This window comes from Tetrao urogallus (assembly GCF_951394365.1).
Source record: "Tetrao urogallus genome assembly, chromosome: 13".
NCBI lineage: Eukaryota > Metazoa > Chordata > Aves > Galliformes > Phasianidae > Tetrao > Tetrao urogallus.
This window is the reverse complement of record NC_136826.1, coordinates 6,759,231-6,777,231: the sequence shown is the minus strand read 5'-3', so window position 1 is coordinate 6,777,231 and position 18,001 is coordinate 6,759,231. Positions and strand designations below refer to the sequence as shown.

General features: G+C 40.9%; 1 protein-coding gene across 1 annotated transcript in view; it reads right to left on the bottom strand.

Moving 5' to 3' along the window:
* Window positions 1–18,001, bottom strand: part of ABCB7 (ATP binding cassette subfamily B member 7) — a gene marked incomplete at both ends in the record, with an annotated part of 43,730 nt that overhangs the window by 16,248 nt on the left and 9,481 nt on the right. The window contains 4 exons of the mRNA XM_079541818.1: window positions 3,241–3,360; window positions 9,002–9,088; window positions 10,619–10,696; window positions 16,678–17,006. Of these exons, the coding sequence (XP_079397944.1) occupies window positions 3,241–3,360; window positions 9,002–9,088; window positions 10,619–10,696; window positions 16,678–17,006 (614 nt within the window). The remainder of the gene's footprint in view (window positions 1–3,240; window positions 3,361–9,001; window positions 9,089–10,618; window positions 10,697–16,677; window positions 17,007–18,001) is intronic.

Sequence of the window (18,001 nt, the reverse complement as noted above, 5' to 3'; positions counted from 1 at the left end):
GTCACATCCATTTGTCTAATCCGGCTCCTCAGGAGTCAGAGCACTTTTACTTCTTGTGCCACAGAAGAAAAAGGGAAGAAGAGAAGTAAAGGATTTACTGTACATATCCCAGCAGACAAAAAATGAGGGGGAATGTTGAAAAAGGAAAAACCATAAAACCTGTGCAGGCTAATCTATGTGTCTGAAAACACAGATAATGCCTTGTGTTCTCTTTTCACCTGTCTTACTGTTGCATCTTCCACATCACACAACTCTATATAGGCTATAAATATTTAAGATAAAAATTTAAAGCATGTCATAATATAACAAGTCTTCAAAGGGAAAAAATACCTTCCTAGCCCTGGAGCAGACTCCATCCTGTCAACTCTCAGTCATAAAAAAGCTATACAAACAGCTCACTCTGAAGGCTAACAATACTACTAGCACTTATGTGTAGACAAAGAGGAACCAAAAATCACAATAATCTGTTCAATGACAGGCAACTGGGCCCCACTAAAGGAGTCAAGACAGATTATAACTGCAGGCTCTCGGTAGCTGCGCACACACTGGCTTTTGTTTTGAAATCGAATTTTACTGAACTCGAAGACTGAAAGAGATAAGAAATAAGACAAATTATTTCACAAACAGCAGAAAAAGACAGGTATGATCTGCAGCTTCTTTCTGTTTTGTGGGCAAGTCCACAAACTGGCATGAGGTCATAGATTTTTTCCTGTGGCTGAGGATTACTGTGGTAGTTTTGCACTAAAACTGAAGCTATCCTACAGCCTCTTTCTCAGAGCCACAGCTCCTATCTTTCCTTAAGAAGCGAAACTTTACTGTATATATAGGTATAAAAATTCAAACTCCTTTGTCAAACCTAAAAGAAATTGGCTAAAAGGCTTAAAAGAATTTCTTGTGATGGAAGGTGACCAGTAACAGGCATTGTGATCATGCGGTTCTCTATGCAAAAGCTCTAAGAACAAGCAACCTTTACAGCACATGCATAGCAAGGATGGAAATCCTTCAGATGCAGACAAGTTCATAGCAAACAAAGAAAGCAGGCCAGGACTGCAGCAAGGAGAAAGACACACTGGCATTCTTGTACTGACAACTGAATAGCAGCGAAACTTTAACTAACTGCTTGTGTGGTCTATTAAGTACTTTGTAATTAACCCCACAAGCAATCTGAACAAAGGGTCCCAGATCAGATAATGAGGAAATCGCACAGGTTTTTATATGGTCCATGCAATTTACAGGTAAGCTGATTTGTGTTTAATTTTCTGTAGGACCAAGTGACCTTTAGCTCACCATGGCAGAAAAGCAATGTTCAGGGCTCAGAGATACAACACTTTCTATAGCTCTGCACAATCTACTGCATGTCAGTTATGCCACAATTACTGTGTGCACGTGAGCACATTTAAAATATGAAGCAATTCAAGAAAATTTACCCCACAAAGTAAAAGGAGATATAGTGCAGGCGATGAGGGATGATGTGTTCAATTGAAATTATTTTTATTTTTGAGTTCTAATAAAGCTTTGCAATTACAGAAAAGCACAGCTAGAAGATTTCCACAAAAACTTTTACCCCAGAGATATAACACACATCTGTTGAGAGCTTACTTATTGTGTGTTTCCTAAACGAAGCTCTTCTTTGCCATAACAAACATTCTGACAAAACACTTCTAACAGTCACCTCCTAAAACCTGAGGAAAGCTCAACAGCTTTTCTGCTCTCTCCCTTCAGGAAGCTGTATTGAACATCAGTGCTTCCAGGCTAAATTAGAAGTAGGAAATTTAAAAGAACAGTTAGCACATTCCAACATCCATTTACTTCCCTAAAGAGCAATTATTAAATGCTTGATTTTCTGACAGGGTACTGAGGAAGACTTGTCTCTTGCAGCAGATTTCAGTTTCAAACCAAACATCTCGTTTGCATTCTGACCAGCTGCAATTCAAGCCCAATATGACATGGCATGCCTAACTAGGAATCAAAAAAGCCAAAATGCCTAACTAACCTCTCCAGTGAGGAAGCACTACTATAATAAACTCCAAAGAACAATTATTTCCAAGCCTAAAGAAACAGAAAACCTGGAGGGGCTATCTACCAGGTACTAGGAACCTACCTGGAGATCTCCATGATTGAGAATAAATGCTACTGCTGCTACAATGGACATTACTTGTAGTGAAAAAAGTTTTAAGCAACATACTAATGGCTCAGACCACACAAGAAAAACAGCATTCATTAAGCAACAGGGGGAAGAACTCCATGGCAGCCTTCAAGCAAATGAGAAAAAGTACAGAAAAAGTACTTTAAACTTCTTTCAATATTGTCTTCAGATTACTATCTGTAATACCAATAAGAGGCTTTAAAAAGAAACTCAAGCGTCTGTAGATGGGTGTACTGAAAGTACATCACACACAAGCTTAACAAACCAACAATTTATAATCAGTAGAACATTATTGTGAGGGCAATGACATGGTATATTAAAGCAAAACACTCTCAGCATGTTCATTTGGACCAGACAGCTTCCCAGATTCTTTCGAGTATACACAAAAGCAGTATTTTATACAGGAAGGATGAAGTTTGCTCGTACAAACACGCCATATTCTGCAAGTCATCACCTGCATTATCAGCAACTTCCTGAACAGCAGCACAAACCAAAATATCTCTTGGAGACAGTACCAGCTACCACCTGATAGATTGCTTCTACCAGAAAGTGCTGTACACCAAAAGATTGGCCTTTCCTTTTCAGTTCAAATAAACGAGCACATTTCTTTTCCAAGTACTCTTTTATCACCTACATAACTCAAGTTTGTTTCTTTGCTCTTTTCACAACACAGCAACGTTGCTGAACACTGATAAAGAAATACAGCAAGACTAACTCGAGTGCTGAAACTCATTGCTAAGCAGCACCTACTTCAGCTTATCCCATCAAGTTGCTAATATTAGCCTCATGTTTGGTAAAAACTGCCCTATTTAGAAGGAAGTCGGTTGAGCCATATGTCTCAATGATGCTTACAAACTTTATTTCAATATCTTAACTAAATGCTTTGATGGTGGTTTTTTCCAAAACACTTTTTGCACAAACTCAGATTTCCCCTTCCGATTTATTCCCACAAGGTTTGCACTAAATTTAAATTATATCTTTTACTAACCTGTGGAAAGGTTTTGCACTCCTATTTCCTTCTAACAGCTAATAAACGTTGACTTCATTGCAGCAAGAGCTTGAGTATCATAACACAGTGAAACACTTGTTCTTACCTTTGCACTTGCTAAAAACCCCAGAGATATGGCTACTCTGGCTCGCAGGTCTGGTCTGTCTTTGGGCCACACATAAGACAGCATCGCTCTGACAATCTTCTTGGCATCTATCTCTTTCAGCTATTGGAAAGAGCAAACAAAGGCATCACGTTATAAAGAGACTCCCGCAGCAAAATAACAGTGTAATTAAGAATTAATTGTGCAGATTTGGATAACTGGTACTTTATTTGATAGGGACACCGTCCACGTTTGCTATCAGGACCACCTATTAATACTTTGAGCTGTAAGTTTTTAGCTTTATATACGTGACACCGATAAAACAGATTAATTGTTCTTAATTAATGTGTTCTCAAGAGTGCATGTAAAACAAAAATGGAACAGAGAAAGACATCCATAGCTGAAATGGTTCACAGAACAAACAAACAAACCCTTCCTTTGTTTATCTTCCCAGTGTTTCTGCACAGAATGCAAAGGCTTGCTATTCCTTCTTCAGAAGCTATTCTAACATTGTACAGAGGCAACCAAAGGGAAAACTAACAAACAAACAAATTAACAAATAAAAAATAAGGCAAAAAATAAGTATAAAAGGTAAAGAAAGTAGTCTGGAGAACTCTGAGTTGCAATTAAATCACTATTTAAAAAGAAAACACTACCACTACAGGACTTCTTACCTCTGAAATTGAATACCTGCAATAGTACATAAATTGAACAGAGTATAATTTTCAGTTCAGACTATTCAGTCGCATTACTGCAAATTTAAGCATTTCCAACCCCAATTTGTACAGATGTTGGTTATTCTATTACCTCTGCAGTGAGAAATCCTTTTATTTTTCTAATGTCTCCTAAGGTATGCTTTCAGGAACACAGAAATACTCCTTCAGTGGGTGTCTAATGAAGTTAGTCCTAACTACCAACAAGAGAACTGGTCTAGTTGCCTTCGCTCAGCTTCAACTACCATCCCTTCATTTAACAGAACAGCCTCTGAACCTGGGTAAGCAGGCTTTATGAGGCTTTTAAGATGTATATAACTAGTTAAGTTGATTTATTGCTATGTTTTAGGGTTTGTTTGTTTTTTTTTTTTTAAATGAACTCTTCAAATGAGTTCTCTTCTCACAATTGAGATAACAAAGCTTCTTAAGAGTTTTAATTTCTTTTTTAAATAAGGATAGGTTATTTTGTAGATGGATTGATGCATCAAACTTGTGAAATATCCCACCAAACTCCACAGCTGAAACAAAGATAGCCAAGCCAGAACAAAAGCGCATGCAGTGCACACGCAAGTGGCAAAACCTCATTCTTTGTGTTGGATACCCTAGAGTCAATGTCAAAGGCTCAAAGGTTATCTAAAGCTGAAGGGAGGGCAGCAAGTAGCAGCTAATCTCTCTATTTCAGGCAGTATTTTGGAACTGAAGAGGAAGAAGAAAAAGTCAGTCCATACTTTACGTGGTTTTTCACTACAGTAGCCCACAGAAAGGAGCATTTTACAAAGTGATTTAACACTTCCCTCACTAGTTCATGTGTCTCACATGTTAGGACCTCAATTCTGAGAAGAGAGCTAATTAGAATAAAAATCCTCTGTTAAGGTTTAGCATGAATGAGTGAGAAAGGAGTTCTGTTAAGAAGACAAGCAGTGAAGCCAATCCTGTAAGTGCAAGCTTTTAAAAGCTTGGGGAAGTTCATCCCAGTGTTCATAGGCACTGACTTCAAAGACAACCATCAGGAGAAATATTGTATATTGTCAACAACTGCAAATATATTTGAGCATTACAAAGCGTAAGCACATTTCAAATGACTTTAAAAAAATTGATATAATCAAAGACTTATAAGGGAACTGAGGATGCAGAATTATTTCTGCTTTGTCCTACCCGCTGCGGACATGGAGGTATCAGCTACAGCACATACATGAATCTTTCAATTTGAGCTAAGCATATGCATAAACAGCATTTCAAACATTTGGAAAATATCTTTGATCAGCTCTTACAGATTAAAAAGGAAGGTAAAAAAAAAAGTGGTATCCCATTAATACAGAAGATGCTCGCACAACCAGTGCAGTTCTCATTATATGCTGCTATAGGATACTCAGACTATGTACAGAAAAGCTATTAAATGAAAGAAGTACATTGGCTGCAGACAAGGAACCCATTTCAGCTTTTTCATGGCTCTGAACCGCGACAGAAGTCAGAAGCCAGTGAGTCAGTTGCCAAAGGCCTTGCAAAGGGACAAGAAGAAATATCAAAGGAGAGCCAAAATGCACGCGCACTACATCAAAGTTTACCATGAAATAAATGTTACTCCTGTACAGAAGCGTAAGTTGAAAATTGACTATGCAAGTGACAACATTAAGAATTAAAATGAGCAATCTGCTTAATGGACTCAAGTTCCTTTTAGGTTTTCTGTGCCATATAACTGCTAAGAAAAAGGTGTTTACTTTAACCTTCTAAGTGGCAGTAACACTTTATATTTTCTTCCAAGGCTTATTCCTAGAGAAATGGAAGTAACAGAAGGAAAAGTATTAGATGGACAATACAGCAGGTAGCAAAGAAAAGCCTTTAAAAAAGCAGCTGCAGCCTGTTTTTTAAATACTACAAAATACTTAAGACTTATTTGTGAAGGAATAAATACTGCCTCTCTTCCTGTCCCTGACTGTTCCAGATTCTACACCTTCTAGAACACCTGAAAATATATATAATAATTTCTGTTCATAATCTCCAAGACTACGGAGTACTGCAAAGCATTCAGTGGGCTGGCCCTGTGACTTCATGTATGAAGTTTATGCTAGGAGGAAGATCCATCAGAAGCATGATGGACAAGTGGTAGCTTGACTTGCATTTAAGCTGTCATTGCTGACAATGGAAAAAAAAAAAACAGTTCTGGCTCTCTGTGTACTCACTCAGGAAGCTGTACCACCATCTGCATTGTACCAGCACAAGCTGTCTCACATCTGCATGAGACAACCCCGCAAGCCATGAACTTGATTGCTTGATCCCTCCTTTGCTTTTCCATCTCTTTGCAACACTGAACTCTACAGTCCCAGTCCATTCCTCAAACCACCTTTGGAGGCCATGAAACACCTCAATGAAACTATTCAGTTACGCAACTGGCAGAAAACTATTCAGTGTTTGTTGCTGTGTTTCAGCTCAGAAAGGAGCCAGACAATTCTGCAAATTCAGTAGCATGAGAAAAAGCACGACTGAGAACATGAGATCATGACTTCTTAAGAAAAAAAAAAAGATTGCTTCAGTTCGTGGTAAGCAATGTGCTTTGAGTGAAGCAGCAGCACTATTTCTCAGCTGAGCTACCTCACACTAGCTCACTACCTGACAGTACAGACACTTATCAAGCAAAACAGCAAAGTGAGGTAAGATTTCTTTTCAAGCTGCCATAACAACTTAAATATAAGTCAAACAAGCTTTGGGGGAAAAAAAGTACTTTGTCTTCTGTCTTCCTACTGTCTGTCCTGCCGCAGAGGGCAAGCAGTGACTAGCAAACCAAATAGCAACCGAGTGAAATGGAGGTAGGGGCAGGTTAATTATCTGCACTCCAACATGACTAGCAATGTTTCCATAATAAAGTAATATATAACTGCTTAGCAACAAGTCAGACATCACAGCTTTTATTGCTGCCTGTTCTGCTGACAGAAATCTAACACACACACCAAAAAGACTGAAAATAGTAAAATAATGTTACTGTTTTCAGTCTTCTGCACATTGGCTAATGTTGCAAGCAAAATTTACTTTATAACAAAACAGATGTGCAATCTTCCAGTTATTTGTGAGATGAAGGTAACACCTACTGCCCTTCACACACACTTTTTTGTTCATCCCTAGCATTTAGCTCTTTATTCCCTGCAGCTGGTAAAGGAGGGGGAATTTAAAACATCAGTCCCCAAATCAGTTTCTGGAACAAACAAGCTCATCTGTCAAAAATAAGCAAGCTGGAAGAGATACAGATTTAATACTGCTGGTGTGCATTATCTCCAGTTTTTCTAGAAATTTAATTCTAGGGGGGAAGATTTCTCATTGTAATTGGAGTACCAGATCTTTTATGCACCCGAGCATGCATGGAAGAACTATACTGTCACATCGGATTTCCTATATTTTTGCTGAGAACCTCTCAGTTTTTGCATCCATGGCCACTCTTTATTTTTCCTCTCCAGACAGGTGGTTCAGTTCAAAAAGACCTGCTAAAGAGCTGCAAGAGCAGCTTTTTAAATAGAACAAAAACAGAGCCTTGCAGCAATCCTGAAGACAGGTCAGTTGTGACGCTGGTACGTGGTTTGCAACTGCACCATACCAAGGCAAGTTTGTTTTAAGTGTATATTAAAAATGTTTTACATGGACATGTGAAAGAAAAAAAAAAAAACAGGTCTTGACAGTGAACAGACAATATTCAGCTGATCAACAAAACCAGAGAAATAAAAATGTGAGTAGGAAAAAATAACAACTAAGCTCAACGAACATATGAGAACTAGAGTACGCAACAGGGAGCGTAATGCTCCCTCCCACTTAAAGGAAAAGTGCAATCCATGATAATCATATTCAAGAACATATACAATTAGGATAATTAGGGAGATGAATAGCTTCCTAGCTTTAAAGTATGTTTTTCCCAGGAAATGTGTCAAAAGAGCCTGTACATGTTGCAAGTAGGGTTGTAAAACTAGTCTGAAGTTCATGCTACATGCAGCACCTGTAATGCTACCACCTGAAAACGTCTGACTCTTCTGCATCCCCCAAGCCTTGTTCAGAAGTGATCACAGATGCTTGCTAAAACAAACTGGTTATAATTTTAGCTTATGAAACTCCCTCTTATTGCAGGAGCAATAAAAGTTAGCAAACTGCCTCCTGACTTCTGCTTGCAGCACAAACAGGTTGAGATTAAATGAAGGGGTAACTTTTAGACCAAAATTTAAGATGATCCATTCCTTTACAGCTACAGGAAAATGGACTGCCAGAGCTGCCAGGCTGTGGGGAGCAAACCGTTAGAACAGGTAAGCGTGAGCAAACCAGCCCTGAAACACATTGTCACCACCACAGCCTTTGCTGGCCTCAAGAAGATCCCATCAGAGCGTGTTATAAACCACTGCACAGCACCGTTCTGCAAACATACACAGCACCAGATGCAGAACAAATGCAAAGACAAAAGTTATGTAACTCAAGCTCTTTGATTTTGTAATTTCAAAAAGGCCAAGTTCACATTGCGTTGCTTTAACCAAAAGCCTACCTCATTTTCTAACTGCAGCCATTTGTGTTAATGAAGACACTGCCTCTCCTTACATACCTACCATTATTTTAACATATGTGCTTCCCGATTATAAATGTAGTCGAAGCACACCAGATGCATCAACATAAATCAAAGTCGAAACACATGCACAATTTAGTTTTTTTTCCTCCTGCTTTAAGCGCAGTTTCACCAGCTGATGTGCAGACTTGTATCCACAAGCTAATGTCAAGTCACAGGGACAGATCATTTGCAAAGAACACCAGACCACATTAAGCTACAATAGAACATGCTTGGTATGAAAAAAAATTAACCTACTGCAGAGAAGTTACGAAGGAATGCAACACCAGCATTGAATTTTAAAGAAACTAAAGAACTTTGCCAAACATTCATAATAACTGTGTTAATGTAGCTCTTAGATTAAGAAGTAAATAGAATCTACTGTTCTACAGCATTCAAACACCTATCAATAGTTCCAATGATTTGCTATTTGAAGTCTTCAGCATTTTTAAGGAAAAAAACATAATAATGAAGCAATTTTTACCCCTTCCTTTGGATCTGTGTGAAGCCCTCCACCTGCATGTCCATGCCAACACATTCTCTTTTCTATCAGTTGTAAGCTTGGAGAAATCTGTGTGAAAAAGAGAAGTTAATTTGCACTTAAACATGCACTTAAAAGCCAACAGAAAGAACAACCATAAGTCTGTTTTTCTCCCCTTACCCTCCAACTGACTCAGCTTGCATTAATAAAAGATCCTACCTCAAAAGCCTTGCCTTACTTAAGGAAACAATAAGAGAACTATAAATCTAGCTGTATAGCAAAGGAAACGTTCCAATTAGCCAGAAGGTAAAGAAAACAGTCTTAAACATTTATGTAAAAATGACACCTACAACTAAGAAGTAGAACAAAGAACACTGAAAAGAAGTTAAAGTTTTGGAAGATAAATGTAACTGAACACGTTAATAAATAAAGTGGGACATAGTTAAGCAATAATCCTCTTTTCATGTACAAAAATAACAACTCTGCCGAGGGGTCAAAACTCACTTCCCACTTCTTTCCTAACAGGCTGAGAATGGCTCGCTGGTACTGTATGACAGATGAAAGCCTATAAGGTCCACAGCTCCAGCTGCAATTTGGAACAGCGTGTATACACACAGCTGCAATATAAACCTGCTTAATAAAAACAAATGCTCCCTTCTCCTATCACATGAGTAAGACAACTTGATAAATAAATACAGATAAAAACTCAGAAGTTATAAATCCAAGAAGATGCACTATAGAGAATAACAACTTGCTATGACTCCAATTACAATGGGCTTGCCACAAAAAAATAGATGCTGAAGCTTATTAAAGAGGCTGCATTTTGTTCAGAAGGTGTGCAAGGTGTTTCCAACTTCCTTTCAGCAAAAGTTACTGACAAACTCTTTAGGAATCTCACTGTATAGACACAGTGTGACACCAGAGCTTGGAGTTCCCCAAAGCAAAGTTTCACATTTTTCATATTTTAAAGAATACTTCAAAGCTTATTTGACACAGTCAAAATACTCAACAGATTTTAGCTTAACTCTGTTCCATGAGCATTGTTTTGCTGTTGTTTTTTCATAATAGAATATAAAACACAGATACATTTTAACTTCATTCAAACCAAGTACACTGCTTCATTATTCCATGAACCCATTAAAAAATGAATCTTCCTTAAGCTTACATCAGCACTAAAGCAAGCAGATTTCACAAGAATAAGAGCCTGACACCCTGTTGTTCACAACGATGAGCATAAATTTGTAAAGTTCCTTGATACTTCACAATCTAAGCAGGAATTTGAACTAATAAAGCCCCACGTACTCATGGAAAACTCACAGCTTTCTAGGCATTGTTATTTTCTAGCAGCATGAATTGAAGTAAAAACATAAAATTTGTGAATTGATAACAATTCTTCTTTATAATGTGCTGTGTTTTGGTTTGCTTTTAGGGATTCAAAAAAGCCGTGAGAGAAATGCAGAAGTCTGAAGCTTCAAGATGACTTCATGATGTGGAAACGTAACTTTCATTTAACTTGCTGCACTTCCAAATTGTAAGGGTTGGGGAGAAGGGAGAATATGGAAAGACTCTCTAAGGATTTCTTCCTCCCCATGAGTAGGAAGAAGAGAAATTTCTACCTACATCTGATATCTCCAATAATGGCCTTGAATGACCTCCCATCAGAGTCTGCCATGATCTTCGTTTGCGGATTGGTGGAATCTACAGAATAAAAAAGAGAATAAAAAATGTAACAGAGCAAAGCAGAACATGCACTTCACATTCAGATAATATTCATCTGGTTTAAGTAAACAAGCAGAACATGGTAACGAGGCAGATGGCTTTCTTTTTTTGACAACTGGCCACAGGAAAAGAGAATGAAAACTGGTGGGGAACTGCTATAAAATAGATTACATGCAACCATCAAGAACTCTAAATGACAATTAAATTTTTCCTACTCTTAATACTCAGCCCTATCAGGTTTTGTATCGTGAAAGTCCTCAAGTTTTCCCTCTCCTCTCATTTTAAATCTTCTCTCAGGTTGTCTTCTGACTTCTTAAAATATTCTTTTGTTCTATTTTACACAACAAATTGTTATGCTTATAGGTTCTGCCACTTCCAATCCCTCTCAGCTCAGCTGACACCACAAGGCCAATCACAGCTACAGCACTTCCCTGGGATGCATTAGGACCACTAGAAATCACAGCCTGGCTGATGGCAGGTTTCAGGCAGGCAGGACACAAGGTAGTCACCATCCACAAACTTGTCAGTGCATCTCACGGGCATACTGCTAGGCACCGACTGCAGCATGCTTTACATGCCACACTGAGAGCAACTAATTTTCCATAGAAGATTCTAAGGACCATTTATTTTCCCCAGACAGATTAACTGACAGTGCTTCCCAACAGGGAAAACAAGTACCTCTCAGTTAGCAATGATCCCTGACATAGTATTAAATGTTTTACTGCTCTGTTCTAACAACATACCTCGCATATAAAAATACACACACACACACAAATAAATAGCAAAAACTGCTCATCACCTAGAGGAAAAGGACAAATGTCACCACACAGGACACACTTATTTCCAGCACCTCCATTCTACAGCAACACACGCAGGAAGAGCAAACATCAGAACTGTACACTTATCAGAGCTCATTGGCCTGAGCGAACTGCCCTGATGCTTCCCAGACCAGAGCTGAATTAAGGAGATTCATCTGTAAGGCAGTTCATTGTAGATAACCTTGTCACTTGCTGTCAACACAGTAGATTCCATCTAAACAAACACGCTCTCCATATGAACAGTGACAGCTTCATAAACAGAAAACATAATGGGAGGAGACAAGGGATTTGAGAGACCTCACCACGTCCCAAGTTACTGCAAATTAATGTAATTGCTACAAAGGCGCTGTTATTTCAGATAAGGCTCCCACCAGCACGCAAGAGGAGGATTAAACACTCCTTGCAGCAACCACCACTGCGGCACCTGACAACAACCTAGGACCTAACACCAAATGAAGCCATGCAACCAATACAAAAGCAGCAGCATTCTCTAATTCAGCAAAGGCAGTTACAGTATGCAGACAGACAGCATACTGACGTCCTTGGTATCTTTATGCCAGCATTTATACTTCTTTAAGCAAGTGATGCAGATAAAGGACTGCTGAAATACCACCCATAGAGAAGGGTAGGGGCTGATGAACCAACTGCTCACCGCTATGCTTTGGCTTTTCTTAAGACACCACAGCTGGAACCTCTCCTGAGCACTATCATTCTCTCCTGCTTGGCTTTTCAAGAAAAAGAATGTATTAATCCTAAGTATTATCAAACTTGATAATAAGAATGCATTTCTGTTGTTGTATATTCCTAGTACATGGGAACAGACAACTGACGCCCCAACAGTTACTGGAAAGAAGCTAAGTACTGTTCTTGGAGAATGTACTAAGGTACCACAAAAACATTATACTAATGATTTATATCCTGTGGCAAATCCACAAGTTTTCTTTTGACGGAAGTACAGGAGAAACATCACAGAAATAAGTTCTGCTGAAACACCAACAGATCTACCTCTATTACTGCACTAGGCAGTAGTGTTGACTGGATTGCCAGTAGTTGACTGGGACTATGAACTGCTACAGGGTTAGCAGATGAAAACAGTGACAAGGACATATGATTTGCACAAGATATGTGGGGAAACACGTGCCTGCAAGATTGCAAGTTCCCCTCTTCTCTCAAGCTCTTATTAAAAACCAAGACTTCAGCAACGAAATGAAGAACTGAACACTGACAAGGTGAGCAACTTGGGCCAGTGGAAAGCCTTCCAGCCACCACAGCATTATTAACAGAACCGGAGCAGGGCTGAAGCTTACACTGTTACTCTCCACACACCCCTCAAGCAGACTTAGCACTCCTCTGTCCCTCACTACAACTCCTTCCCAATAAACTGAGACTGCAAAGGAAACTTGGCCCTTATTGCTGCAGGTAACAGTAGCATCTCAGAACTTCACCCAGCACAAACAAGTCCTGACGATTTCAGAAGTCAGGGAACTACGTGGGGTACCTCAATTCTGGCGCTTTCTAACTCTGCACCATTAAGTTCCCTTAATGTGTTTGTGGATATGATTCTGTATACTCTAGGGGATGAAACAGATGCCTAGTACTGATTGCACATAAAAGTCATATTGCTAAAGTGTTATGACTGCTGGTGGTAGTTTAAATACTATCAATGCAATGAAGCAATGGGATTAGACATACCGGCACAAGGTTAAACCCACACTTAGGAGCTTCTCTGTGGAGCACATAACTGCACTAGCCTAACAGGAATTGGTTTGTTTTCTTTTTTAAGCTAACTGTAACAGAAAAGTGAAGGTAGGACTCAAAAACCTGTGCAGTACTCGCATCCCAGTGTGAAGAGTGACACACAGCAAGAAAGGAAGAGATGAATAGCAGAGGAAAACAAGAAAAGACAAAAGTATTCTGATAGGCAGAATCATTACCTTTACAAATATAAACTGAACTGTTATAAGTATGAGCAACAGAAACTTAACTGGAGACATATCTCACACCGTACGGCTGCTCTGCACACATATCCACAACAAATGAAACTAAGAGCATTAAGTAACAACAGATTTTAAACAGATGTCAACAGAAGTGAAATGATGTCAAGATGATAAACATCAGTATAACTTCACAAGATCAGGCTTCAGGTAAACAAGTAACTTTAACCTGCAACTCCTCACAACTGCTTTCAAAGCAAGGGTTGCCATTGACTCGTGCACAAGCATGCACTATCACAGGCCATGCAGCAGGCTGGGAGGCCAAGATAACACAAGAAAAAAAATAAAGTGCCTTCTACTTTCTGCTGTTCCACTTTACAACAGCTTCCCAAGTCATGCTTTTTACAGCTGCTGAAGTTATCACTGAAAGAAACTCCTCAGTATATGCCTTGACTTCAGCAGATTCACAGTAAAATAGTTATCCTTACTTATAAGCTGTTGCATCTTTTCAGCTCATAAGCTGTTGCATCTTTTCAGCTCAATGTTATTTTTCCCCCCATTTAAGCTTTTATTTTCGATGCAAGGCAAACCTTATTACAAAAGCAAGGAAAACAACAAATTTCCTAGAAAGCATAATAGTCATGTCTCTTCACTTTTCAAAGCCCATCAGGGCAGTACTCAGCAGAGGTCTGACATTCAGAAAAGAAGGTCTGACACCTTGAACCACTGGAGGGTGACATGAAGGAACTACATTCATGGATACACAAATTTATCTCAACAGCAAATTGATTCTGGTCAGAGTTCCACAGGATAGACAACATCTGTACAGTTCCACAATATTTATGACATCAGCTTTGCCGACTCCATCCAGCTCAGCTGTTTTCCTCTCCAGGATACAAAGGTTACACATCCTGTCACTCAGAAAAGCAAGGCAGATCAAACTGCTGAAACACAAGTGGGAGGAAAGAAGGGTGTGGATTATCCAAATAAGTCTGCTACATTTGAATATTAACAGGTCGGGTCATAAGCATTTACATCACAATTACTGCCCTTACACTCAACAAGCTAGTGCAAGAGCTAACCCATACTTGATACCTACAAGAGAGCAATAAATGTCACAGAAGAGCTCTCATACATGCTAAAACTGTATACACCATATGAATACAGTACGTGCACAACTCACAACATTTCACATGAAAACTAAAATATTCAAAGGATTAAAATAAGCAATTATACACATCACAATGCTTACGTTGCTGTTTGCTTGCTGTGACATTCGAAATTCCTTTGAATACTGGACAATACCAAGATATTAACATACATAGGAAAACACTTGGTGTGCATCAGCTTCAGCTTCTCATCTTATACAGGTTTCAATACTAAAAGCCTCCCAAACTTACTAGCTCAGTCCTGCTCATCTCTTCTTCTAAGTAATATTAAGTTGATTGCCATCTGTAACAGAACTCTGCCTGTCAGAGGCAATAAATCAAGGGGACACTAAGAAGTTCGTCATAAACAGCAGTGCTCTTGGATGAAGGATAAAAGGCTTAAGGTTATTATCCAGCAGAACTAATAGCTATCTGAGAATTTATGGAAAGTTAATTCATTTGATCTCTGAGATGCACTTCCTTCACTCACATTGAAAAACTCATATGTATTATTGAAAGCCGGCCTCATTCAATTTGAGATATCTCAATTCTTTACGTGCAGTCAAAATCATTCACTGGAACATGCTGACAGAAAGAATTCCAATTTGTACCTTAGTTACAAGTGCTCATCTTCAGCATGAAGCTTATAACATACAAAGACAGCTGTGGCAACCCTCAATGCAAGAATACTGTCAAACCTGTTGCACACCCCTTCGAAATTAGAGAATATGGATGTTGCTCTGGTACTAGCACATTTTTAATACTGATTTTAAGGATGGAAACTGTTTAGACTACAGAAACTGATCTGATGCTTGCATTTAACTTAATCCCTGTGCAGAATTAAGCAGGTAGCAGACTAGAGCGTGCTTTACTTTTAAAGAGTTAAACGACTAGAAGTGTGGGAACAAAATTACTGCCCAAACACTGAGAAACAGATGGGGATAAGAAAGGAAAAAAGGGAATAACAAAGAGCTGACTGCTCCAAAATACAGAAAAGCAAGCAAACCTAGACTGAATGTGTATTCAACCATTTGCAAAGGAGCAGTTAACTATGAAATTGTTCTCTTAAAGCAGGTCTTTTAGTCCCATGTTTAAATGCTGAAACTAGAAGGTAGCAGACCACAAAACCGATGTCAGACTTGAAAGCAAAGCCTTACCCTCCCAATTTAACACTACCAGCAACTTCCCTACGAAAAGAACCTTTGTAGTGGAACAGCAAATATTCCTGAGCAAGCAAGCTGCAGAACTGCTGAGGAGAGGCCATAAGCCACGTGCTTTAGAAAGCCAGCTGGAAGGAGCCCTTCCAACACGGGGCTCTTTGACAACAAGGAACTGCACGGGCTGGGAAGCAGGGCAGCGTGCTGCTGTCTGACACAGCACAGTGCACCCAGCACAGCCCCACAGCCTGTCGCATAACGCTGACCCTTAACAAAGCTTGCTGCAAAGAAGCAGAGGCCAGCCGCATTCACAGGAGGCAAGCGACGTAAGAAAGCTCAATACAGCACTAGGCATCAGATTTTACCTGCCACAAAGCTTTAATCATCTTCGGAGCTCAGCAGCGGCAGAAGTTTTGCTTTCCATTACCACAACTCACAGCCAAAAACCCAGCCCCTCTAAGGCCAGGTTTCACTCCTAGAATCCCGTGCCGGCCGCCAGCCCGCAGTAGCGCCCAGCCTGGAAGGCTCAGGCCAGCCCCAGGGTCAGGTCAGCACAGCACCAAGTTCCGCGGCGCGCTGCCCTCACACAAGGCTCACGGCTGCTCGAGGTGCAGCCCGGGCCGCGCGGCGCAGCCAGGTACCGAAGGCCCAGAAGATAGAGCCTAACGGCACCCCTGAGCTCACGAGGGAACAAGGCAACCAGCCGCCGCTCGCACACACCGATTTCGAACGCTCGGCCAGCGAACGGACGCAGTGCACAGGACAGCAGGACCCGACCCCCGACGGCAGCTCCGGCGCGGCGTCCTCTGCGCCCAAAGCCTTCTGTCCTTCCCTTCCCTGTCCTTCCCTTCCCTTCCCTTCCCCTCCCCTCCCTTCCCGCCCGCCCGACCCGGCCCCACGCACCGTGCCGCTGCCCGGGCCCCGCCGCCGCCCGCTCCCCGGGAACCAGCCGTGCGCGCAGGCGGCGGCCGCCGGAGGCCGCAGCAGAGCGATGGCGAGGAGCACCCGGCGCGGGCAGGAAGCCGCCCGCAGCAGCAGCACCATCTTGGCAGCGGAGCGCGGGGGGTTGTGGGACGGCGGCGGAGCGTGGGGCGGGGCGGCGGCACGGCGGCACCCGACGGGGCGCGCTCCCGCTCGGCATGAGCGTGCGTGGCGGATCTCGTCTGACGAGGAAGCTGGAACTTCGTTTTTAGTCGCGTACAGATTTCTTCTAAGCCGCCGGAGCTGTTGCCCTGAAGGAGAGTCGTAAGGTCGTTTGCGGGGGAGAAAGGCAGAAAGACGGAGAGGAGCAGGACGGCTGGCTTTAAGCTGATTTTTAACGAGGCAGGGTTTTTCCTGCCCGCGCTTTGATACGAAGCTTTGCTCCCGACCAGGATTCCTTTTAAACGGCACAGGCGACTTTTCTCTGCCGCTAATTCTTCGGCTCGGCGCAGCCGGAACAGCGCCGCCCAGCGGCAGCGCTCGCACACATCGATCCCAGGCTCGGGGCTGCCGCCCGCCTCTCGGTGTGCCCTCGATCTGCTGCCTTTCCAATGGAGATCCGCAAAATCACATCTATTGTCGAACCTCACAGTATCATACAACTGTACCTTTACAGCCTTTTCTCAGGTAAAAGGAAACGAGAATAACAGGTTACCTACACCTTTATGCTGAGCCGTTTATAGAACCTGTTACATGCTTTCCATGAGACACACTGGAGGTGGAAAATGAGCATTTTATCATTCAATTAATACTCCCTTTAGTACAGGCTAGCACTACCTTTTGTCTAGTATAATTTTAATATAGTTCTCAAGCGAGCACTAATTACATAAGAAATACATACATTCCTTTCATGAAGTACAAGTGAGAATTTAGCCTTCTAAATGAATATTCAAAATGAAGTCCTGTCATTCATCTAATGCTGAAAAAAGCACCCACATCAGAAGACTGGTGATTCATTTTCAAAAAACAATCAAAAGTGCTAAATATTGAGCTTAGTTCACTGATAACTAAGGGGTGAGTATACATAGCCCTGCTGTAAACGCGTAGAGAGGGTGAGAAATTATGAGCAATGGTAGGAGGAGTACTGGATCTAATGGGATCAAATTAAATACAGGGAAGTCAAACATCTGGCAAAGAAGTATTTAGACCAGAATGAGATGGGCAAAAAACAAGATGGGACAACTGAGAGAAGAAAGGAGGGGCCATGCATACACCTTACTGGTCAGAAATCAGGACAACAAAGCTC